At 38.0% G+C, this 26,272-nt stretch overlaps 1 protein-coding gene across 4 annotated transcripts; it reads right to left on the bottom strand.

Annotated features, from left to right (window-relative positions):
* cyth1b (cytohesin 1b) lies at positions 1-25,589 on the bottom strand. Of its 4 annotated transcripts, none has more exons than XM_038300825.1 (12): positions 25,216-25,589; positions 10,396-10,478; positions 6,423-6,487; positions 5,824-5,890; positions 4,854-4,972; positions 4,529-4,722; positions 3,991-4,139; positions 2,648-2,760; positions 2,249-2,327; positions 2,094-2,165; positions 1,608-1,762; positions 1-665 (listed from the first exon to the last, which is right to left on the bottom strand). In XM_038300825.1, the coding sequence occupies exons 1-12, from the start codon at positions 25,301-25,303 to the stop codon at positions 587-589; spliced, it is 1,263 nt and encodes a 420-aa protein (XP_038156753.1). In that variant the 5' UTR covers positions 25,304-25,589; the 3' UTR covers positions 1-586. The 4 variants fall into 4 exon arrangements, with proteins under 4 accessions (XP_038156753.1, XP_038156754.1, XP_038156755.1 ...); XM_038300826.1 differs by lacking the exon at positions 25,216-25,589 and adding an exon at positions 16,583-16,767; XM_038300827.1 differs by lacking the exon at positions 25,216-25,589 and adding an exon at positions 13,626-13,901.
* Between the last annotated feature and the right edge of the window lie 683 nt (positions 25,590-26,272).

The raw sequence follows: 26,272 nt of genomic DNA, 5'->3' as shown, positions 1-26,272 counted from the left end.
TTTTTTTCATAAACTTTTAATGAGAAAAAAACAATAAATTACAAGAAATCAGGATAAATAAATACTTAGCTGTTTGAGCGTCACCTTCATTTACAGAGTGCACTGAGGACAGAAACAGCAGTAAGAAAAGTGGACAGAAAAAGTCAAACTGAAGGTCCGGGTGGATCAATTTGGCTGATTTCTTCCTTAGGACAGGTTACGAATATACAAACATATCTGGTCACTGTAACGAACATGAAAAAGTTTAATAATCCAGCATATTTCTTTTGAGATGACAACTGCTAATTTTTTTGCACACTTCCTTTCTCTGGTGGAGAAGCTTTCGGATGTCTTTATGTAATAAAACGGGCCAAATACTGTTTGAAGATTCTCATCGGGTCAATATGACTCCTTTCAACAGTCATTACAGCAGTTTTATCTGGAGTCATAGAGAACAGTCCAAGTACTGATAAGGCTTCTAACGGATCTCTTTACATGTTGAGCTTCTGGGGACTATCTGTGCTGAAGGCGGATTCACTCAGACGGTTACAGAGAGGAACACTGGTGGAAGGTGAGTCCTCTAAAGGAGGTCTGACCGGAGCTGCTCTCACAGCCCCTTCAGGGAGGAGACCTTCTTCTTCCGAGCTGCCAGCATCTCATAGAAGGGGTCTTTGCTGATGGCGGCCCTGCAGGGTGCGAGGAGAAGAAAAATGTTGGTTTAAAGCAATGGAGATGCACAAGAACAGCCAAAATGACTGAACCAGACAAATAATGGTGCAACATGTGACAGTGAGAGTTTCACTGTTTAAAATGGTTTAATTATAGATCAGAACAACCATTTCTGCAGGTTTCAGCCCCAAGTGATTCATTTCAACCACAAGTTGTGTCAAATCAGCAAATCCATGTATAAATATAACTGAACAACTTGTAGATAAATTAGGGGCGTCCCAAAGCTGCTGTCCTGCAGGTTTAATGTTTCTTTACTTCAGAAATACCTTTTTAATGGCTGATTATAAAGGTATTGCTGAACTGAAATCATCTTAATCAGGCGTGTTAAAGCAGGACACTGGTTCCAGAGGATAGACCCTATAATAGCATTTTAAATCCAACTTTACATGGTTGGGGAAACACGAAATACTGACCGCTTTGAACAACAAAAATATCCATACTGCTGAGCAACAGGCACAATAATAACTCCATTACAGATCATCTCACATGTATGATATGCAGTAATATTTTAAAAACAGTTTAAACCTTTACTTTTGATTAAAAATATCTGGCTTCAGGAAAACAATTTTTTTTTGATCCATTAAGTTTAGATTTCATACATGAACTTTCTGATTTGTGACTTTAAATGACTTTACTTTAAAAAAACGCTGCGATTTTCAGATATTGTAAAATATAAACTGGGTTTATCATAAAAAATTAACAGTGCTTATTATATTTAATGTTTTAAAATTAGAGAAGAGGAATCAAATATTTCTCGTTGAAGTTGTGAGAAAATTTAATTAGATTCAATCATCGTTTGTTGCTCTGGACCTTTGAGCTCATCTGAAAGTGGAGATTAGAAACCGCTGCTCTGTCTCAGCGCTCAGACCAGGTGCAGCAGAGGAAAGTAAAGGTCTCACTTGATGCTTTTGATCCATTCGTCCTTCTCCTCAGCTGTTGGAGCAGAGATTCTGTAGAACGTGTGGTTTCCCTCCACCACTCGGCCGTCCGCCTCCGTCTTACACGCTTTGATCACCTGATCTTTGTTGTTGGGGATGAAGAGCTCAAAGCAGTTCTGGAAGGCGATAAACGATAGGGGATCTATTTTCTATTTGCAATTAAAGCTGAAAACTGAACACTTTTCTTTATACTCTGTTAATTTAATCACAAAAAGTAAAATGTTCTGTTGAGCTTCTGGTTTACTGTAATAAAATCTGGAAAACAAGCAGCTAAGTTCTGCAGCTGGGATGTTACATGCATTAAAAACAGAGGGAGTCATGGAAAGTTAACCTATTTCCTGGTGTCATCTTCCCATTGCCTCTTTTTTATTTGTTTTGTTTAAATTCAATCTGGAACCTTAAAGTAGTAAAAAAGGAAGTAAACAAAAAGGAAGGCCAGCAGTTTACCGGTTTCTTTGAGTCTTCCACTTCTTTGATACTCAGATTCTCCAGTGGAATAATCCCTCTGGGTTCTTTATCCTTATGAAAACAAACAACTAACTGTAAGAGCAGCCTTTAAAAAAACAAACACCTGCAGCAGAAACAAACTGATCCAAACTTACTGTTGTGTATTCAAAGTAGTAGAGGCAGTTATCTGTGAGGATAAACCAACGTCTCTTCCAGGTCTTTACTCGTCCACCTGAAGACAGATCAAACTTCTGAAAATGGACGCATTAAAACCTCAATCTGCAGGTTAATTCAAGTCCAACTAGTAGCAAGTGATGATTTTATGTCAAAGCAGGCAAAAAGCAGAAAAGCTTGGATATTAAATGCATCACATGTTTAATTAGTACAGAAGGGATGAACTAGGAGCAGCTCTGAGGCAAAGCAGTGCACTGAAGCCTCATAAACGATACGTACCTCCTGGATCCAAAACCATGAAACACAGACAAAGAAGAATGTTTAGAAACTGAACATAAAGCTGGAACCAAATGACGTGTGAGACAACAGGAGGGGACATACCCAGCTTTAGCAGCCAGCCCTCTCTGTCAGGGTTGAAGAAGGTGTGTGTGAGGTCGTTCCCGTCGTCCTCTGGGATCTTAAAGGGTTCGTTCTTGATGCTGTTGTAGAGGTTCTGCAGAGATGGTGATGGTGAGGATATGGATCACAGAGCAAACATGGAGACAATTTCCAGTTAGACGTTTCTAAGAGATTGATTAAACAGAGCTGCTCTGATGGAAAAGCTGTGGTTACTGTTTGGACTTTGACCGCCTTCCTGTTTACGGCCATTGTGCTGTGGATACCACAGCCCTGTTTAACATTAGCCGCCTGGAGGAACACAATATCTCCTAGACAACCAGCAAATCAAACCGCATATACAGTCCTACTTTGTGTTTGTCCTTAAAGGAGAAGTTCACTTTTTAACACTTTAAGCCCATTTTCTGTAGTGTCCAGGATGAAATCGAATGATCGACACCAAAATTTTGACAATTGGTCCTGTCTCTGCTTTTTGGCTCATGCAGAATCCCCCCCTGGCTGCTTTAGAATGGCTTCCATAGAGCATGTCCGATAATGTCCTTAAAACAACCTTAAACATTCTTTTTTTAAAATATGCTACTCACCGGGTCGTCAGCGCTGTTCAATGACGTTCCAAAAAAAGTTTCGTGAAGAAAAACAGTTCCTGTCTTGTTTTATTTAGCATTTTGTAAATCCCAGAACTATTTTTTCCGATACATCACAACCGCTTATAAACTTCCGCTTCCCGTTCGAATCTGAAGCGTTGCACATTCCAGACCACTAGTTGGCGACGGTATCCTCTACCGTCAAACTCAAAGTCCAATATGTCCTCCTCAAGAATCCACCTTTCGTATTCCATTTTCAGAGTTTTTTAAAGTGTTTAACAGAGACGTTAGCACCTCGACGTCGGAGTACACAGATTGAAGCCGAAACAATTGGGCCTTGTGAAAAGACTACAACTAAGCGTAAACAGGCCCCATTTCCGTTTCCGGTGGCGGAGGGATATTGACTATTCCAACAGAACTCAATGGGATTTACAAAATGCTAAATAAAACACTACAGGAACGTTTTTTCTTCACGAAACTTTTTTTGGAACGTCATTGAACAGCGCTGACGACCCGGTGAGTAGCATATTTAAAAAAAAGAACGTTTAAGGTTGTTTTAAGGACATTATCGGACATGCACTATGGAAGCCATTCTGGGCTAAAAGTGTTAAAAACCGGAATTTTCCTTTAATAAGGAAACGAAGACACCAGAAAAAAAAATCCAGACAACTTCTTTCCAATTAAAAAGGTATAAAAAGAAAATCTGATGTCAGTAAACCGTAAAGCAGTAGGGGCGAACTCACTCTGAGCAGATCCTCAGGTAGATCTCCTCCGTCATTTATTCCTCTGTTCATGGCAGTGAACCTCTGAACTGAGGGCTTGTCTCTGACGTTCGGGTTGTGTAGACTTGTGTTCAGCATGATCACAGCAAAAGACAAAACGTAGCAAGTATCTGAGGGGGGAAAAAAAGGAGTTTCCACGTCAGGTTCCTGTTTTTAACCTGGAAATTAATCCCTCCTGTGACACACCAGCTGCTCTTCCTTTCAATTTTAAAACTCCAGACTATTTCCATGGTTTTAGTTCTTTATGTTCCTTACAAAAAAAGATGGGAGAGGATGCAGAGAAAGAGGGAAGAAAGTATACGCTGAAATAAGAGGGAGAAGAGGAAGGAAGTAAAAGGAGCAGAGGAAATGGACGTAGGGAACAAAGGGTAGATGGAAGGAAAGAAAAGTGAGGGGAATATAAGAAAGTGGAAATACAGTGGATACATGAGGAAGATTAAAAGAAGGGAAATGGAAAGGAGGACATGAGTGGAAAAGCTTGGGTGACACGTTCACCCACCAGTGCTCTGAAACACTCCGGGGTTGCAGTGGCAGTATCTCTGGGCGAACGCCTCCATCATGCGGTCGATCTTCTGAGCCTCACCAGGCAGCCTGAAGCTCCACAGGAACTGCCGCAGCGCCTGGACCAGGTTCAGGTCCGAGAACTCGTGCAGCTCCAGGAAAGCGTGCAGAACCTTGATGTTGAACTCATCTCTGAACGCCAAACAGGATCCGACCCAAACATCAGAAACACAGAGAAGACACACATGCTCCATTAGAGCTGCTCGTGTTACATTATGAATCACAACTGAAATGATTTGCATTAAAATGTTAAAAATCCCCACCTCTCCCCCAGGTAGTCACCAATGGCTGTCTTATTCAGCCCCTCCCCCTTGTACAGAAACTGTGCGATGTCTTCGCTGGTGTTTTTCAGCAGCGAGCTGTCTATCAGAAAGCGAATACCCTGAAGAGGAAAAAGGAAGAACGAATTAAAAAAGAAAATAAATAGTAAGTTACGGCTGATGCTGGTCGGCTGCTTATTGAATATTTCACATAAAGGCAAAACCTTTCGTTAAGATCAACAAAGTTTAAATATCAACCTCTATTTGCTCTACAGCTGAAATATGAAAGTTAATTTATTTAACTAATTCAGTCCTAAAAAGCTCTGCAAACCAATATAAAAAGAAAGATGCAGTATTACACAATGTTATGTCTTCCACTATTAAGGAAAAGACCTCCAAACTAATTGGCTTCAAAGAGGTTCTTATCGCAGACGTTAACTTGAACATTAAGTGGAAGGAAAAACTGCGGTGAAATGTGTCAACAGTCAGGGATGATCTGGGGAACCAGTCCATCTGCTGAGGTTGCACCAACATGTAAAAAAAAAAATCAGCACTGACGCGCTAGCTGGAGACTCAATGATCATGGGATCACTGTGCATGGTTGGCCGAACATTGATCAGGAATGGAAGCAACTCTCCGTCCCAGAAAATATTGTTTTGTTTTTGTCTTCTGGAAGCTATAATTATCCAAAAAAACTGAAATAAAAACCTAACTTTATCACCTGATATGTTTGGAGTAAATTAGTTTCCAGTTTTAAATCTAATTACTGAGAAAAATCTAATGTCTGATAATATTCTGTTAATATGTAGCTTTACCTTTATTCCTAATATATATCTTATTGTTTGTCACCTCATATAATGAGGTTTTCTACATATTTTACGCTCTGGGAACTAAATCTGTCCAACAAACACAAGCATAAAGTTTATTTTCTGTATTTAGAAATTAAAGATAGACGAATAAATGATCTGTTCACCTTTGCAGGGTCCATGTTGAACTTCTTTCGGCCTATGGCCATCTGCTTGTTCCTCTGCATGCTTTTCCTACAAACAAAATATTAGAATCAGATTAATCAGATTAATCAATTATTGAAATATGTTTGAATTAATTTAGTAATTTATCACATGCCATTAGCTGAAAGGAAAAAAAGAAATCTACCCTGAGCTGTAATTATACCCAAAATGTAAACAATATTTGCATTATAATGAAAACCCTTTTTTTGTGTGTATGTGATCGATCCAGAACTCCTTAAATAGCATAGTTATAACTTCACTGGGTTTACATTCTGTTTTAATTCTAATTTAAGGAACCTTTTGCTTCAAATAAATCGAAAGGTAATCGATTAGCAAAATAATCGTTATTTGCAGCCTTACATTTATATTCTGCACTATTAAAAATAGTGTTCGGTTTACAAGCATTAGGTTTAAGGACTTCAGTGTTTTGATTTTTTTGCTTTATTTCACATTAAGGCAGGAAGATGTAAAATCAAAAGATTATAAATGGTTTGGGCAGATTTTAGTGAGAATGGTGATGCCAACACACTGATCACAGGACAGTTTTTGAGAGATACTTTACCTCTCTTCAGTCACACCCAGGTTTTCAATCTCATTGGTCACCTCTGCTATCTCATCCTTCAGCCTCTGAGAACAGACAGAGGAGGAGGATGAAAATCATGGAACAGATGGAAAGTTGGTTCAGCTTAAAAAAAACAAAACAAAGAGAAACATTTTCTTTGCTATACAGTAATTAAACTGTTTATTTCATAAATCCCCATAGGGATGCTTTACTTCACTGTTGGAATAGACTGCACATTTTTTGTTTACTTCAAGAACAACTCACTGACCAGCGCATCACGACCAGCGCCATCCCACTCAAGCGACAGCCCACTTAATCTCCTTAAAGTGCCGGCGTGATTCACTCCTGCCCCGGCAGAGTCCCTCCTCTTCTCAGCAGGAGTTTAGTAAAACCTCCCTCTGCAGAGAGTCCTCTCTGGGATCTTTGGCACCTGTTCTGATGTCATCTCTCACCACCTCTACCCCTGTTTCCACTTCTCTGCCCTTTCCTTTAAATCTGACCCAGATTTATCAGTCTACTCATCCCCGACACCCTCAGAGGGATGTTTGGGTGCCACTGAGAATACAGGAATATGAGAATCAAAAGCTGGCTGGCTTAGTGGAGCTGATCAGGGGAGTCGGAGAGAAACAGATGGAGAAACATGGAGCCGGCAGAAAATAACAGCACCACAGAGGTTATTTCAGTTTAAAACTGAAATATAAAACAATCAACTGAAAGTTAATGGTTGAGAAATAACTTTTAGGCTAATTCATTAAATTGCATCCCAACAATAAAATATAAATGTTCACCATGGATTTATGGCCCATATTCCTAAAGAAGATGGGATTAAAATATGAAACCTGGGGAAAAAAAGGAAGGAATAAGCCAAGGACGGACAAGAGAAAAGGTGACAAAAAAGGAAGGAGAAAAGAGAAAAAAGGAAGAGAGACAAAGTTAAGATTTAGTAGGGAAAGAAGACAGGGAGGAAGTGGACAAGGAATGAAGTAGTAAAGGAAAAGTGGACCCAAGGAAAGGAAGGAAAAGAAAAAACAAAAAAAATCAAAAAGGGTTAAGAGGCTAGACATACAACAGGAAGAGCAAAAAAGACAGGATACAAGGAACGAGGAATGAACAATTAAGTAAGAAGGAAAGATACAAGGAGGTCAGAATTAAGTACAGAAGAAAGGAGAGGGAAAATGGCAAGGAAGCAAGGATAGATGGAGAGGAGGTAAGGGCAGAAGGAAGGAAGTGTAGGAGAAGGAAGGTAGGGAACAACCATAAGGCTGAGAAGGAATAAAAAAGAATAAGAGAAGGAAGGAAAGAAAGAAATAAGGGAGGGTGGAGAAAAAATAAATAAAACAGCACGAGGAAGGACACATTAAGCTGTAGGATTAAAGCCATAAACATACTTTTAGAGTAAAAATACTGAAAATAAAAGATTTCATAGATGAGGCATGAATCAGATGAACAGAAACAGAGGAAGAAAGTCTTTTGTCTCTTATTTAAAACCTGTTCCTCTCCTACTGAGGAAAAAAAAGACTCCAGTTAACAAAACTCTCCCCAACAATAAATTGGACTGTTTTCATGCATATGTGGTTGTGTGTTTCCCAGAACAAATAATGCCCTCTCCCTGCATTACTGCAATGTTTCATGGACCATTACCCATCTGTCCCTGAGGAGAAGCACTGGGTAGGCATAAGGAGAACAAAAACGACATTTAGTTTGCTCAGCATCACTGCCTGCAGGCTGTCGAGGTAGAAGACGCCCACTTTGATTCACTAATGATTCATGTTCTGGATCCACTTATCAAATCTTCTCTCAGATTATCTGTTTAAGGTTTTTATTTGGTTTAAAAACGCTTGATTCTTAGTGGATGGCAGGAATTTTATTATCATTATTCGCTGTGAGTATACCTCAGTCTTTAGAAGGTTAAAGGCTCAGTCTGATGATTAATCTCAGTTTCAGAAACTTAATTTTGTTCCCCAACGTATAAAAGTTCATAACGTAGGTATGTATTAATGATGTCAGGCTAAAAATCAATGAGTGTCTGCAATCAAAACCTTAAAATAACGGTTACGTAAACATAAAGCTGGCTGTTTAAGCTTCATCCACTCTGATTCATTTATTTTTGATTCTTTTCGTGTACTTATTTTTTTTGTTAAATGAGAAAAAAACACTTCATTATTTTAGATAAAAGGAGCATACAAACAGTGACGTGAAAAACTAAAGGTATTTTTCTCGATGAACATGCTGTATCATCACACCGTGTTGTTCTCCAGTCTCACATTTACAGGTCAGCCATTGCTGAGGTGCCGATATATCGAAGTGAAAAGCTGCCCATTCCTGCCCAAAGAGAGCAAAATGGCGGAGAGCGCGTCCAGTGGGTTGAAACCTTCACCTGAGGAAGACCATTTCACCAAAATAAAGTTTGCTAACAGCATTACAAAAGCGTAAGTTACTTTTTTTTTTTTTTTACTAGACATCTTACTAGACAAGACATTTGTCTTTTTACTAGACAAATACCTCTAAATATCGAGAGGCATTTATATAATTTTTAATATTGGTTTAAATAGGAGTTGGTTCTGTCACACATCTTGTTTTGGTCTATATAGAGTCCTCAACAGCCCGTTACACATATAAATATGATTAATGTTTTCTATGACTGATGTATTATTGATGGTGATTGTTGCAGCTAAGGCTAACAAAACCAATTATTTTGTTGTTGTTGGGGGGGTTCATGTTGGTCCCCCTTTAAAAAGATAAAATCCTCGTTAAAAAGCTGATCTTTGTTAATATTCACCTCGTACAAAAATTATATTTCTCACAGCACTGGATTTCAGTCCAGCCTCTTTAGAAGCAACGTTAGGATAACTATTAAGAGCTGAAACACAAAGTACTGATAATTTATTTAGGACTGTAAAGGGAGCATAAGGAGCCTTTATACGTGAGGGACTCTCGACCCCCCCCCCCCTAAGAAAAAGGATCATCCCCCTAAAGCCCCCCTCTTTCAATCCAACACACACCTCCCCAGATAGACTGGTCTAAATTTGGAGGCCCGGTTCTGCTCAAGGACACAAAGAGGAGACACAGTTCCAATCTGGTATTTAGAGAAAATGCAAACAACAGCTGCACCCTTCTAGAGATATGGTATACCATCGCACATTTAAACAGACAACTAGAGTTTGTATTTCAAGTAACATATGTTTACAAAAGACAGGAAACTTGAGATAAAGGTTCTTTCACTAACAAAAATGGAAATAGCAAATTAACTCAACGACAAATAACTAAACTGCTAATAGCTTAATTAAGAAAAACACGTCGATCACGGTGTTAGAATAAAAAAAGAATAAGTTAAAACAGCTAGAAAGCTGAGGTAGGATTTTTTACTTCATCAACCAGGAGCATCATTAACACAGTGATGGTAAAACAGCTATCAGTCTTTAACTAAAATGCTTTCTGTACTTAGCACTGCTTTATTTCTTTATTACCATGAGAGATAAATAAAGAGAGTTACTTTTGTCATCTTGTTTAGAAAATAAATCTAGTATTGAAAACATGACTATGGACGACATAAAAGTTAAACATGTCAGTAGGGAGCGACAGGCCCACAAAGTGATTTTTTTAGAATGATGTACTTAAAAGCTAAATTAGTAATTAGCTTACACTAAAATGTTAATATCAACCTAAAAGGAGAGCTTTTTATTTGTTTATAAAACCATGTCTTCAGGAGCTACGAGGGAGGGCTGAGCTTTAACACTTTCTATCACTCTACATATTTTTATACATTCCCTGTTTCAACTCTTTCTTTATCCTTCAAACTTTCATCCGTCTCTTTTCCTCTTGGGACCTTTGGCAACCAAGTTGCTTTTGGACTTTAATCATTTACATCTATCGTACAGCAATACTCCAGCGTTACCATGGATTTACAAAACCTTAAATGAAATCTTGGATCCAGTTTAAAGTTTAAGAAAGCAGCAGGTAGAGTAGGTCTTACTTGTATGTCTTGGAGGAGCTCCTGTTTCCTGCGGCGGATGCTCTCCAGCTCCTGTCGCTCCTCTGGACTCAGGTCATCAGGCACTGAGTGCAGAAACGCACACAGCTTTTAGGTTCAATGATCAAATATTCCCTCATCCCACACACAATAAAATTACAACATACACAGCGATATAACCTAGAGAGTCCTACAGTTCAGGCTCACTATGGCAACACAATCCCAGCTCCATCAGATTACACCGCCCTCTACCTCACACACAACCAAGGGAATTGAGCTCATTTTAATACATAAGGACGGTTATGTGTTTAGATTAGAACTATCTTATAAAGTTGGATTTAATCAGTACTGAGAATAAAACGGTACTTAGAAGGAGTGGCCTGTTAGCTTCCCTCTGAGCTGTTTGATATGAGGGGTAGAAAGTCTACAGGTTCACTAATGTGGTAGAAAACAAATATTAGCCTGGGACAATAAAAGCGGTCAAATGTTTTTATTAGAGCTGATGGAGCCACCAGACATGCAGGACATTATTCATAATCATTAGACTTTCCACAAGATGGTGTCAAATAAAACAAACCAGATGGACTAAACCTAAAGCTTGAAGAATAGTGTATCACTGACATACTGTTACTTAACTCCCAAAGCATGCTTTTGTAAATCTAACCTTTCTCAGAAAGCAGCTAAAACTGATTTTATATTTCTATGTAAATCAATACATTTACTGAGCAGGAGATTTTAATTTTTTTGTGCAGTAACATGAAATAAAACAGGACTGATTTGTTACGACTGGGTCCCACCTCTGACTCTGGAAGCTCTAGTGTGTTTTTTGTGTTATTTTTTCTTTCTTCCAGAGGCTCTCAACACATAACTGGTGGTCAGATCTCCTAATTTAGGCCTGACTAGGTCCCATTTTTCACTTCTACTGTATTGTATCGGCTCTATGTTATGTATCTTTAGGAAAGCTCTGACAAAAATGGCACAGATTGAACATAGCAAGTGATTTTCATTTTTTTTTTAAAGTTCACCATTTCCCTTTAGCTGGAAAACGCATCCATGACTTTACCTGATCAACCGTTTACTCCGAAAGAGCAGCGGCTCATGAGCCAGAGAAATAAAGTATCTGCAGAGTGACGTTAACTAGGCAGACAGATATGTCGCAGACAGTCTTGTGGTTTTTCTCAAGAAAATTTACGTAATAAGAAGAGGAAGAACAAGGCTGTTAACAGGTGGTAAAATAAGATTGTGGTGTAAGCTGACATTTGTATTTTTCTACACAGACACACAGAGGTTAAAGGGTTGCACCATCGACGCTCTAAATTGCTTTGTATAACATATACTAGCTATAAGTCATGAAATAAAAGCAGAGAATTTTCCCAGTTTTTGGCAGCATAACAAATATTCACAGAGAACAGATCAAGCTGTGCTGCTGCTGTTTTTCTGCCTTATTAGAGGAATCCTGCTGAGGGATTAAAATCAGTTCACATTGTTCAATTCACTTCGCCTACATGACAGCATTGCTCAGCGCTCTGCAGAAACGGGGGCTTTATCAAGCCTTAAATGCACAAATCAGGGTAAATTTAGTGCATCAGCTCCAATCCATATGAACCAATGAGATAAGTTACATTTCTTGGTCAATTAAACAGAATAAAATATAAAACAAAAACAATAATAATGCATTTGCTGCAACTTGGCAGCCATAGAAAATGAATTTGTTTTGTTGTATTTGTGGTAACTAGGATATTTTTGACATTGAGCATTATTAAAGGCTTGCAGATACACGATTAATAAAGTATAGCCATCAACACGTAGCTATCAAAGTCTCATTGTAATATCTACACAATAAACAGTTTATTTTGCTATGAATAGAATGGTTTCCCCAAATAAGGAAAACTAAGGTTCGAGTTTTCTCGGGCTGTAAGGAGAATATGAACCTCAGTGCCTCCACTACAGGTTGTCGTTCAATGGTGCTCAATTGGATTCAAGAAAACTCTAAATGTTTGGTCTTATCAACAATCGGAGCATTGTTTTTTTTGTTTTTTCTTTACTATAAGATTTTCTCTCCTCAATATGTTCAAATGATTTGGAATCCCTTTTTACTTATTCTAGTGTTATCTTGACTCTTATTGTTTGTCTTTAGCTGCTAACTTATAGCCGTGGTCCCAGAAAACAGATGCTAATCTCAAAGGGCTTCCTGGTTAAAACAATTATCATTAAAACTAAAACCAAATAAAGTTTTGAGCTGCACATAAATGGTGTTATCATTGTTGCACTGAGCCACATTAAATCAGCACAAGATGATTTAAAAAAAAGGGGGAAATTTATGCAAAGTGGAAACCCTGAAGATATTTTCTTGTCGATGCGGATATAGTCTGAGAAAATGACTTCTAAGGTCATCAGTTGACTAAAATGTCCAACACAATCAGCTAGTTCAGTCATACTTTCCTGCTTTTCATCATCTGCTATGTTCAACTTTTTCCAGTTCAAACAAACCCGATCAACATGTTACAAACATAAAGTAGTTTTAGAAAACATTTTTAAACCATATGGCATAGATGTTTTTAATTAACCCATAAGCAAATGTATGGTATAGAAAATGTTCCAGTCTGCACTTCATGATCTGTAAATGCACCTGGTCTTTCCACCACTGCAGACATCATCTAGTGCGCAGAAAATCACAAAACATTTCATCACTCAGAGAAAGGTTTAAGTAGGCTGGAGAGGTTTTCAATGTTGACCTGAGAACCAGAAGAAAAAAACACAGAGAGGTAGCGAAACTGGCATTTACTCACTTCCTCAGCCGTTATATTGTGAGAGGAAATAAGTGAGATTGTTTTTGACAACTTAAAAACCACAATCCTCTTCTTTTTCTATAAGTACAGACAAGAATAACCAGTATTTTAAACTCTTTAGCCAGATAATTCATAAAGTATAAAACAAGTATTCTGTAACTTTCTGGACTTTATTTGGTTTTTTTTTGCACTGATAATAAACTGCTCTGGAAATTTCTTTCCTCTATCCTCCTATCCTCCCTTGGTTAGTAAGTTACGCATCACATCCGTTAAAATATGCAGCATAACCAATCTGCAGGTACTGTATGTTAAGCTGAGGTTTCCGACTTTCACAAAAGTTCAAAGGAGGACGTGACAACCCATGCATGCACACAGACTCATCCTGGTTCGAGTTCTTGCAAAAACCTCTCATACATAAGTTAGGATGACGCACTGAACACCTACGCGTTTGTGTCATAATCTTGATCGGTCGTACCAGAAACGGCTCGGTTTTTCCCCTCCTGCTCTCAGAGGTCCAGGAACAACCAATGCAGCCCAAAGTTTAAAAACAAAACAAAACAAAAAAACCCTCAGGATGATACTGTGTCACCAGCTCAGACATAAAACAGTTACTTTCTCAGGGCAGAACCAGTCCTGTGGACCTTGAGTCCAGCCACTGCCACTCTAATCTCCTTATTACAGCAGAGGGCAGAGGAAAGAAGAGTCTGCCTGCAGCTAAAATGAGGGCAAATGTTTTTTTAAGAGTCTTTGTGAGGGAGAAAAACCCTTGAACTGTCATCTCTCTCCCTCCTCCTTCTGTCCATCTCGTCTCCTCCCTGCACCCTCCCTTCCTTTACCCATCCGTTAAGGCGCAGATCAACTGCAGGTCCTCTCCCTCAGTTTTGACATAAGAGAAAAGGAGCCTTTGTATTGCTCTTTAAAACAACTTATGGTAAATAAACAAGCAAGGTACAGACACTAGATCCATTTGTTTTAGCCAATCACATGTGTTTGCTTGCATAAAAGAGCATGACCCAAGCCCACAGGACAGGCCAGTTTGTCTATGACAAGAAAAACAAAACGAAAACTTCTCTGTCAGGAGCTGTTCACAAGGCAATTATTGTCCATTAGGGATTTTTTTAACAAGAGAATAATTGTACATTTTAGACTACCCTAGCCTGGGGATAACTGGCTCAAACGATTGCTGTAATCCTCCCCAGAATTACTGATCGCATTCATGCAGCCTTGAGGCCTAAGTTCAGTAAATAAGAACCGGGGGGGAAAAAGGAAGCATAGAAGAGGGGAGAACAAATATGAGCCTAAACATAGGAAATAATAACATCCTATCATCAGCAAGAGAGAAAGTGGGGAAGTTTAAAGTGCAAGGGTGTGTTCTCAGGGTGAAACACTAAAAGTGAACCAATCAGCTGGCCAGAGTCCTCCAGAGAACCATCATCCTATTTTTATTTGCATCCCCTTTTTAAACACACCTGAATCAAATGAGTGGCTGGTTACAGAGACCTGCTGAGGAAATTCCGTGGTTAGATCCAGGTGTGTTAGAGAAGAGAAACATCTAAAGTTTACAGGACTGTAGATACAGAAGACGGAGAAACAGCAAATGCAAAATCTATCTTAATTTTTATTTAATGTTTCTGTTGGATTCACAGCTAATAACTATCAAAACTCGAGCACATTTTGTTGCTATTCTTAGGAGGAAAAAAAAAAGTTATCTAAATATCATAAAATCAACATCTCAGACATTTATCCAGAAAAAAAAAAAAACTCAATAACAGCGATCTTTTAAGTATCCTGCAAATAATCTATGGTAGTGAAGCAGCTGAGTTAATATAAAAAAAGGTATTTTCAGGATAGTTGATAGCTGCTAACCCTTAAAAGCAAGCAGTATTTTGTATGACATGTCTGAAGTTCATTTAAGCCACTCATGTGATAAATAGCAAAACTCCAACCAACTGTCAGAAGTTTTTAATTCTTTATAGGGCACTCAGTGAAATCCTTTGAAAGTCCACATTTCAAGCCAATAGTTTTATTGGAATCCCGGACAAGACCTTATTACCTTTGTAAAATTTTGATGGCAAAAATGAATGTCAATGTAATAACAAGAAATGCCAACTTGCCCGAATATAGAAAGAAAAATAACTAAAATAAGTGCTTTTTAAAGAAATTATACACTCAAGAGTGAAAAAAGCAATTTTTTTTTTGGTACAACATAACCTTAGAGGCATTATTGCTGATACTGGCACATTTTTTTTAGTTTATTTTCCTAAATACAATTGTTAACTAGGATTATTAACTTTTTAACTTTACTTTTGAACTTTTTAATCATCTTTCTCCCTTTTTTTCTTGACTTTTCTTTAACTTAATTTGCAGTAGGTAATATATCATTTAAAGGCTCATCTAACTGGTCAAATGCCAAAATAAGTTGTACAGCCATGTAACAGGATCTTTGCTGAATGCCTGCATATAGATCTTGTGCTTCTAGATCTCACTGAGAGACAGAGTGGACTCCATTTGTAAGGGGTATGCAAGTGATGAAAAATGGTAACTTGCTCTATAAAGGAATTTTAATAATAATCAAGTTAGATAAAGACTACCAAATAATGCATCTATGCAATATTTTCCATATTTGCACTCAACAGAGTTGAAGCACATGATTATCCTAACACCAAATAACAGGAAAGAAAAGGAACTAAGGTGGATCCTGCATGAAAATCCTAACATATCCATTCTTATGAATGGAAAACAAATGTAAAACAGTTACCCTTAGTTTAAATTTTGGTGTTAGGTAATTTTCATAAGCTTTCCCTTTGAATTAACTTTAAATTCTTCCTGGTGCTAGAGAGGGGTGCAGCTGAATAAATTATTTGAATGAAGCTCAGTTTTTCACAGGAAACACCAGTGCACAGCTGTGCTGGGTGGCTGATTTATATTCTAAGATTCACCACTGTTTTGTCGGCTTGTCTGGACAGGGCAACATCCTACTGCTCACAGTCTGCAAGTTAGGAAACAACGAAAATCACATCCAGTCAATTCAAATGACTGTTTTGAGGACAGTCCAACTAATAAATGGGTATATTGATTTAATTCAGGGACACGGGCTGCTGCACAATAAGCAGCCCCACCATCCCATGAGGGCTGGCCTCATCCCAGATAATAATAATAATTATAATAGATCCCTTGTGCCAGTCTATAAAGGGCTGCCAGAGGAGGACTTGTTGCGTTGGCAGGAAACAGATAACTAAAACACACCCGAGGATGTGGTATAAGGACACACTAACGAAATAACGCCCGTTATCCCGGACTTAACGGTGACTAGCTAAAAAAACAAACAAACAAAAAACAGCGTAGTTTAACCTCTGGGTTAGCAAAACATAAAAACCATTTAACCGCGTCTGGAAACTCACCAACTCCGTCTTCTGACTTCAAAACCATGTTGGTTTCACTAACTTAAGGTTATTTCTGTAAAGAAGTTTTATTTAGTCACGTTTTAAATTAAGTTTTCGGGTCAAAAGTGTAGGGGGAAGGGGGGCGCCTCGGTCACAGTCCCAGCTTTAGCCGTCAGATGGAAATGACAACTGACTGACTGGGGAGAGGAGCCGGGTGTAGGGAGGATGGTGACGCGGGCGGAGCCTCAACTTCCAGCAGCCAATCAGAGACCGGTTTGAAAACCTATTCGTTTCCTTTGACCCTATCAGGTTGCATCTTTTTGCATTAACGTTAACTTGGGACAACTGGAAGAATTTATTTAATAGATAGATGATTAAGTATGAACGGAAGAGGATTAGGGCCACTGAAAAAGCAAAAGAAGTTAACTGATTTTAAAATTTTATTTCAGTATAATATGGGGGGAAAAGTTAGAATTCTGACTTTAACCTCAGAATTCTGAGTTTTTCTTAGAATTCTGACGTTTAATCTCAGAATTCTGACTTTTTTCTCAAAATTCTGACTTTAATCTCAGAATTCTGGCTTTTTTTCTTTGAATTCTGACTTTAATCTCAGAATTTTGGATCATAATGTAGATGGGCACCAGGAAGGAATAGTTGTGGGAGCACTCAGCTTCACTGACAAAGATGAGAGCTTTTTGGGAGGGCCAGTAACACATTGGTGGAAAATGACAGAATTAGGTGACTTTTTACATGCCCAAGGGGTCCCCGCCCGGGTGATGCTATTTCATTAATCGAGGAGCAGAAGGTCATTAAAACAGGAGAGCTAGTCTCTAAAACAGAGATGGCTACAGTTTAATGTCAACATGTTTGTTAGCTGTCAGAATTCAGTGAGAATTCTGTGAAAAAAAGTCAGAATTCTGAAATTAAAGTTAGAATTCTGAGATTAAAGTCAGAATTCTGACTCTTTTCCCATATTAAACTGAAATAATATTTAGAAATCAGGTAACTTTTTTTTTCAGTGGCCCTAATCCTCTTCCATAAGTATGTCCCTCAGTGAAATATAATGACTTTATTTTAAGAAGTGAATATAATGGTTTCATGATTTGATAAATGATTTATTTTTCTTGTACTGAGGCACAATATAAATTCATTTAAAATGTCACATATACATCAAAGTCAAAGAGGCGGACCAGATCAGCTTCCACAAAACCCTCACATCTGTTTGTCTGCTTTTCTCTGGGCAAGATAAGATAACTTCTTCCTTGTTTTCTTTTACTCTAATGTCAACGTTAAAAAAAAGAGCAATTCTAGAAACTGTGAGCCGGGTCAGTAGGCAAGGCAAAAGTTGATTCTGTTGAGGTTTGGCAGCTCTGACCTCACTTGACCATAGAAAGTTCTCTTCTAAGCTTACTAGATATATTTCAGACAAAACTAGAAAGTGCTTTAACTTGCCCAGTAAGAAGCAACCAATCAGGCATCAGGCAGATGCAGCCATAGTCCAGATTCATTGAAACACCATGGTGTTTCCTTGACTATGATGGATGTCTGACTTTTGAAAGCAATTAATTGTGTGGTTCTGAGCAGGAACATAAAATAATTGATTAAATCATAAAATAATTATACCTACTTCAAAATGAAATAATTAAAATCTTTATGCATATAGCTTATTAGATATTTATGACATAAAATATGTATTCTTTTCAAGTTTTAAGAAATTAATGACACATTTAAATATTTTTTTCAGAAGGTATATATTTATTGCATTGTGGCACTTGTCACCCTCCATACTTCACAGTTTGTCACATTATGGTGAAAAAACACAAGTTTATTCATTTAAAACTCAACCATCAATATATTTCATTGCGGTTTTATGCTAAGAAGTGCAGAATTGTTGAATTAATAATAAAAAAAAATTATCAATTTATTCTTAACACTATTAAATAAAATTAGATGGAGCCATTTGTATACAGAAACCACTTTTTATTAAGCACAGTCAACATGTGTTTTATTTAAAAAATACAGCTGAAACAATGATTGCATCCAAATTGAAGGTTAAATTTTTCCTAATTTTATTATGCGGTGTTAGGATATGCTACTGCTACAAAAGATTAACTTACATGAATACTTTTAGCAGAGCATTGACCTGCTCTTGTGGCCAAAAAGGATGTGCATGGCACATGTTTCTAAGTCGCTTGTGGAGAGATTTCTTGGGTCGTGAGTAGAGAGAAAACAGGAAGCGATTCTTGTGGGATGGAAGAGGGAAATACCGTAGTGAAAACGAAGAAGATTGAAAGAGAGTAGCGTCAAAAAATGAGAAAAAGCGTAAAAAGCAAAGACCAATTGAAGGGGAGTCCAGTTCAGATCAATCTAGTGATGAACAATCTAGAAATTCCATTGAAAAACTAAATTTCAGTCATATTCAAATTAGTAAATCAGGGAGAATCTTTTGCAGATTGGAATCCAGTACATTTAACAAAAATGATAAAAAAAAAAGCTTTTAGGAGAAGTCCGAAGTGCCAAAATACTGTGTGGTGGAGACCTGTTAATAAACTGCAGAGCCAGCGCTCAACAAGGTGGATTAACAAGATTGAGGGGAAAATAGTTCAGTGCAGTTTGCTGGAGAACAAAAGGATGAGCAAGCGAATCATTGGAGGAGTTCCTCTAAAAGTAACTGACAAAGAGATTATAGAAAATATAGATGGTGTAAAAGTAAAAGAACTTAAACAGTTGAAAACAACAAGAAATGGAGAAAGGTGTGGCAGCTTATCAGTATTGACCAAATTTGAAGAAAAGCATTTACCCAGTAAGGTTATCATTGGATATATGAGATACAATGTAAGAATGTACAATCCTCCACCTCGGAGATGGTTTAAATGCCAAAAAATGCCTCTGTATTTTTTAAAATGTTTTTATTTTGTTTCTGACACTGTGTTTTTATGCTTTTGTACGATGACCTTAAGTGTCCAGAAAGGTGCCTTTTTAAATAAAATTTATTATTATTATTATTAAAAATGTGGTCATATAGCAGCAGAATGTAAGGGCAAACAACAATGTGGAAGGTGTGCTGAAGAGCACGAGTATGGAAAATGTGGTAAAGAAGTTAAAATCAAATGCTGTAACTGTGGTGGAGAACATGCTGCTGCTCATCACGGTTGTGAAGTGAGCAAAAGATCTGAAGAGGTACGAAAAGTGAAATTAGAGCTCACAATAAGTTATCCTGAAGATGCAAAAAGAATACCATCCCAGTCAGAAAGACCCAAATCAACAGTGGCCCAAATAAAAAGTGCAAAACCTCTGGAGGAGGGGCCCAAAACCGCAGAAGACTCATTGATTGTTTAAAATGAAGGATTTTGTACTTATGGTAGAAGTGATCAATTCAATTCAATCAGAAGACAAAGAAAACTGGAAAAATCTAAATAATAGTGAAACCACAGAAAAGCACCTGGAAGTGAGAGTTTTAAACTAGAAAATGGTTGAAAGTATGGATCATCAGAAACTGGTAGGGTGACATAAACATAAAGACAAATTAGTACATTTGAGGACAATTTTGATTATGTATTTCATTATGTTGGGTAAAAACATACAATTTGAAAAAACGTTTTGTTTTTTAGATTTTTTTTTTTTTTCTGCGGGGGTGAGTCTTGTTTCCTGTTTCCTCATTTAACTCTTTCAATAATACACTTAAACTATTTTGTCAGCCGCCATAAAACATACAAGAAGAAGAAGACGTGCTCAAGCACATAAAATGTGCTGGGTTTCATGCACTATTTTTTATATCAGGGAAAAGTAAACACCTCCTAAAGAGCTATATTTTCAGATAATTCATGTAAGTGGATTTAAGTGAAAAAAATCCTTCAAGTTTTCTTAAGGTTTTTAGTGTTTCTTTGGACTTTCACAGTTCTTTCCCCTTCTGCATCTTCTCATGTAATTCCAAAGTTTACCAACTGTTCTGCATCTTGAATGCAAAAGGTAACAAATTAATTAAAGCAAAATGTTGAACACAAATGGCTTTACATGCATGCTAAAAACATACTAAAAAACACCTTCTAGGCTGCAGATTTGTGTATCTTGGATTACTGTCTATGAGTACATACCTGGCAGAGAAATCTCTGTTTCCACATTTAAGCAGGAAGAGGAAGCAGGGCTCATAAGATATACATAAAAAAGGAAATTGACATAAGAGCCCCACCTGCTGAACCGCGGATACACACTGAAACACATTAGTTAAGGGAAGCTGGTGTGCTATCAGAGTTGGACCATTTGGTAGGGAGCAGAAAAAGGAAGGGAGAGGAGAGGGTGTAGCGAAGGACAGAGGAAAAACAGGGCAAGGGATTGCAGCTGGGTGATTAAATCACTGCTTTATTCAGAGGTTGGACCCACTAAAACACAGGATATGGTGAGGCGTGTTGAGGAAAAATAAGCTGCTGAATTATGCAGTTTAATCAGAAAGCTTGCAAATATCCAGTGATTCTAATGAGTTTAAGACGAAACTTATTTTGTCAAGATTTTACAAAGTAAATTTCTACAAAGGACTTTATATGCATGAATTGGAAGAAACATGTTTCTTATATTTTTCTACAAACAAATATGATAAATGTCCAGTCTCTACCAGCTGACATCCAGATACCATTTTTTAAATAGTTTATCTTTGTGAGATAGCAAAGAGTCAGTCAGATTTTTGCAAGAGAAACTGTGAAATCAATTTATCAGAACTATAAGAGTTGGGTCTAAACAAGTGGTCAAAACCACTGAATACACCAGCTGCACATCTAAGGTCCTTTTTCCAAATTTACACCAGTTTTCTGAATTTGAAATATCTTGCATGATTACTGTTTATTTAGTTCTATCCAAAGCTGTCTTTGTTAAATAGAAACATCCCCAGCGCATGATGGGGCCACTTCTGTGTTTAACAGTGGGAGTGGTGTTGCTCAGTAATGTGTAGCATTATTTTTCCTTTCCAAACTGTCTTTCACCTGTTGTGTGGAAAACTTATTATTTTGCTTTCTTTCATCAGCGGCCTTCTTTTTTTCCACCAAAACAGACAGATTTGCAGGGTTCACAAATACTAGACCTTATTTTAATATTTTTTGCCACCTGAGCTGTAGTTTTCTGTAGCTTCGTCTTGGTTGTTTGGCTAAATAATGCTCACCTAACTCAGCAAAGTTTAGTGGACTCTACTTGGTCTTGCTGAATATAAGACATTTACCACCACTAATTCACACATTAAACTGTTTAAAGGCATATACTTGTATAGTGCTTCATCAAATCCCAGTGTGGGTTAAATTTTCAAGGACACAGTGACAGAAACTGATAGAGCCGGGGTTTGAACCGGGAACCTGTTGCATCCTACACCACTGTTTAACATATAAATGCACCTGCCTAATGTTGGATGGGTTCAAGTGGTGATCAGTGAGCAACTTAAGGTCTAGTCCATTAAGAACCAATGCAAACACTGTTATATCAAACTCACCTAAGGGTTCATTCATTCATTGTTTCTATCCAAACATGCTTGTTTCGAGACTGTGGAAGAAAAGTGGAGTACTTTGAGAAAACTGACTTTGGGAGAAGGCACAGAAGGAGGATCTTATTCCAACTTCAAGGTATCCAAACGCTGAAGCAACTGAAAACACAAGAAAAGAAGATCTACCTGTGGGCTCAGACTTTGATTCACTGTTTAAAATCTATTAAGAACTTCCACCATTCAGATTTATTTGGAGGCGTTTTTGTCTGGCTCTACTCTGTCCTTAAAGGTTCCATGTTGTTCACGTTGTGTCTAAAATTTCTTGCTTTAATTTTCCTGATTCAGGTTTGATAAATGGGCTGCTCCGTGGCACAGTGGGTAGCACTGCTGCCTGCCTTGTTCAATTCCCAGCCGATTCCTTTCTACATGAAGTTTGCATGTTCTCCCTGTGCATACGTGGGTTCTCTCTGGGTACTCTGGGATCCTCCCACAGTCCAAAAAGCATGACTGTAAGGTTAATTGGCTTTTCTGTGAGTGTGTGCATGAATGGTTGTTTGTTGCTGTGTTGCCGTCCGATGGACTGGCAACCTGCCCAGGGTGTACCCCATCTCTCGCCCATAGACAGCTGGAGATAGGCACCAGCACCCCTAGTGACCCCCAGGAATAAGCATGCTGGAAAATGGATGGATCTTTGATAATAGTTGCACATTTTATTCACCAGATTGATTGTTTTTCTTTTGTTATTAATTAACTAATCATGGTCATTCGTAATTTCCCACATCATTTTATTGAGGTTTTTCTGTTACCTTTGCTAAATATTCAGTCTTTTTTAATTGAAGTGTTATTCTTTTGATGATTTCTTTTTTTTTGTAATGTCATTAGATTTGTTCTTGTATTGAAATACTAATTTTCACACATTTATCGTTTTTTTTTTTTTTTTTTTAGCAATTACCTGACCTATATGCCTGAGACCAATGCAGTGATCATAATATAGGTGAATGTTTTCTTAACTTATTCTCAGCACAATGGGAAGGTACAACCATGTGCATTTTTTAGCAGTGCTTAAGAATTCCAGAGTTTTTGCTTTCAACTAAAAGTTATTTGTTTGGTTAATTATCTCAGAAAGCAAGAAGAGAATGGAAGTTTGGAGGAAAATTTTTATCAGTTTTGCCATTAGATTATCTTGCTTTAAACAAATTATTTACGAAAAAATGAATAATGGTGTTTTTCTACAATCACCACATTGATTTGCCTATAACTATTACATTCATTAACCTAAATCACACAGTTTCAGTCAAATATTATATAAAAGCCAAAATATTGTTATGAATGCCGAAATGCAGGGTTTTATTTTTATGTTTGAACCTTCCTCTATTCATCATTAGCGACTTTTAAAAACTAAAACAGGGGGCACATATTGTAATTTTTGTGAATTAAATCCACCCGGGGTTAAAATGAACACACAGACACAAGCAATGTGCAAGGACCTTTTATATACTGGAAAACTCCTCTTCTTGGTAAAAAAATAAAATAAAATAAAAATAAAAAGGCAGTTCTTATTGAAATGTTTTGGCTGACTGACCCAGATTTAGATTTCAAGCATAGTCCAAAAATGTGGAGCTTAGTGCCAGCTTGCTCTGCCCCATCCGTGTTCGTTGTGTTTCCTTGTGTGTTCATGTTTGCGGTGCTATGAGGACATCCAGCTGTGTTAAATTTTAATCCAAATCAAAACAAGTGAAGCCCTGGATTTTAAGGAAGACCCTAAAAACCACCAAATCTAAAGCCAATCATACCAGTGCCAACATAACAGATGGTGTAAAGGCTGAATGTTTGGAGGAGTCAAAGTACGGCTTTCAAACCTAAGATCATGGTGGCGGCTTGTTTTGTCCCTTTGCTACTCTAGCATTGAACACATTGGAGAAAATAATAAAAGAATAGGACTACCAATTATTACAAATGATCCCAGACAAAAAATCAGCAAAGGTATTGATTGAAATTAACCAGATCAACTTTAGACCATTTGTGACAAGGAGAGAGGTTTATCATTCACTCAGAATCAGAACAAAATGTTGCTGGCTGCTAAAAGTGTTCGGCTTCTCTGTAACTTCCTATGGGAAATGTTGGGGTGTATTATCTTTGCTGGACCAAAAACCCCTCAATATGTCAACTTCTAATCATTTTGGTGTAATTTTTCCAGATTTTTCAGTCTTTTAATATCAGTCTGTATAGCAGGGGTCACCAACGTGGTGCCCACAGGCACCAAGGGGCCGAAAAGGACCACATGGAGGGCACTTAGCGTCTTCTGAAGACAGCATGATCCACCAGTGGGCTACTAAGTTTGAAATAAAATTCTATTCTGTTGAGTAGGCATAAGGCAAATGCCTTTAAAAATACACACACACACACATATATATATATATATATATATATATATTATTGAAATATTGAAAAACATTGATTATAGAATATCAATTTTGCCACAAAGAATTTGATCTAAATTAATTTCTTGTTATTTTCAGTGATTCCTCTAACAAGTAATTTTAACTTTTTTCTTTCCGCAAATATGGGAATTACAAACTTAATTATAATTGAAATATCATTAAAATCCATAATTTTGTGTCAGTAAGACATATTTTCACAGGGCCCAGAATCCGTAGCAGCAGCACCCCTTGCCTGTGGGGTAAAAGTTCCCCACAGCTTTAAATGATTTATCTAAGAATTGGTCCGTTCTTATTAAGCTCTTTTGTCATTAAAGCAAAGAACACCTGTGTGAAAGCCTGCATAGTTCCTTTCAGTGTGTAAAACGCTGCTTTTGAATGAGTGCGTGTGCCAAGCGTGAAAGCACCTGCAGGGAGCGGAGAGCAGTGGGCAGAGATGGAGATTATGTCACTTCAACACCCACTGGAGAGGAGGATCCTGGACTGGAATGTGATGGGAGTGCGTCATGTTCTCAATCAAACACAAACACACACTTACTTGTGTGTACTTGAACATAGAAATGTCAGAAATATACAGAGAGCTCCACCGGGAACTCACAGTCACCACAGCAACAAAACACTGGAGCCACTTCATCTGTTTTTTTGTTTTTTTTTGTTTTGCTTTTTCCACATCTGAGAAGCAATAATTGATAACACATGTGACAGCTTTAATTTAATGACATCAGACCACATAAGGTGACAAAAGTACTTGCCTGAGGCAGCAGCAGGTGCTCCCGCTCGTACAGTAGGGCAGAGAAAAGCTTGGAAACTGGACGCACACAGCTCACTTACAGTCCCCATCACAACAGAGCGTCCATTCAGGGATGGGTGATGAAATAAGAGTCTGAGGTTAACAGGAAGCTCCTCGCATCTCTTCACCTCCCTCCTTTATAGGATCTCATTCAAAAGCTCCTTGAAAATAAAGCATTTGTGGTTTTCCCTCCCGACTGCCACTAGAGTCAGACGAACTGTTAGGAAAAAATAAAACACTCTCCCAATCCACTCTCCCTCTCTTTCTGTTCTCCCTCCCTGCTTGTTGCTCACACACTTTACCTTACTCCTCTCTGCCACACCAACAACACACTCTGCACCCTCTTGAGTTGCCTCTGCCTTGAAGGAGTCTAGTTAGCATTAATGCCCCCCCCCCTTCCTTCTTGTGTTACTTTGAACAGTTGTTACAAAGTATTCTTGGTGGCGATGACAAATGCAAACACACACATGCATCTCTTAGCATCCTGTTTCACACCTCCTCACCATGCCTCAGACCCAGTTAAGTTTAGTCAGAGCTGAGCAAACATGCAATCATAAGAGCCATAAATACTCTGCCTTAAAACCACTCATTTCCTGTGAACTGTAGATTTCTAATCAATAAAAGTCCAAAACACAATATGAGCTCTGGTGGTGGGAGGTTCATGCTGTGGGGCTGCTTCCCTACTAGTGGTTTTTACAGTTTTTAATAAATCAGCCACTGCAGTCTTATTAGATTAGATTTAACTTTATTGTCATTACACAGGTACAGGTATAGGCAACAAAATGCGGTTTAGGTCTAACCAGAAGTGCAATAGCAGCAAGTGCATGATAAATAATGTTTCCATAAATATAGGACATGGGTTTCTACTAGGGATGGATCGGTTTATGAAAACCGTCGGAACCGTTCAGTTCGACTGTCTCGGTACGATTCGCGTGTGTTGAGTTCGCTTCATGCGCTGCTCCTTTTTCTCATGTACACTCCAGAGCAGAAGGTGGCGGTACTGCGACCAAAGCCAGCCA

The sequence above is a fragment of the Cyprinodon tularosa genome, unplaced genomic scaffold (assembly GCF_016077235.1).
Source record: "Cyprinodon tularosa strain WSP-4 unplaced genomic scaffold, ASM1607723v1 ctg457, whole genome shotgun sequence".
In the NCBI taxonomy this organism is placed as follows: Eukaryota; Metazoa; Chordata; class Actinopteri; order Cyprinodontiformes; family Cyprinodontidae; genus Cyprinodon; species Cyprinodon tularosa.
The sequence above is the reverse complement of the archived record's forward strand: the minus strand, read 5'-3'. Positions and strand labels throughout refer to the sequence as shown.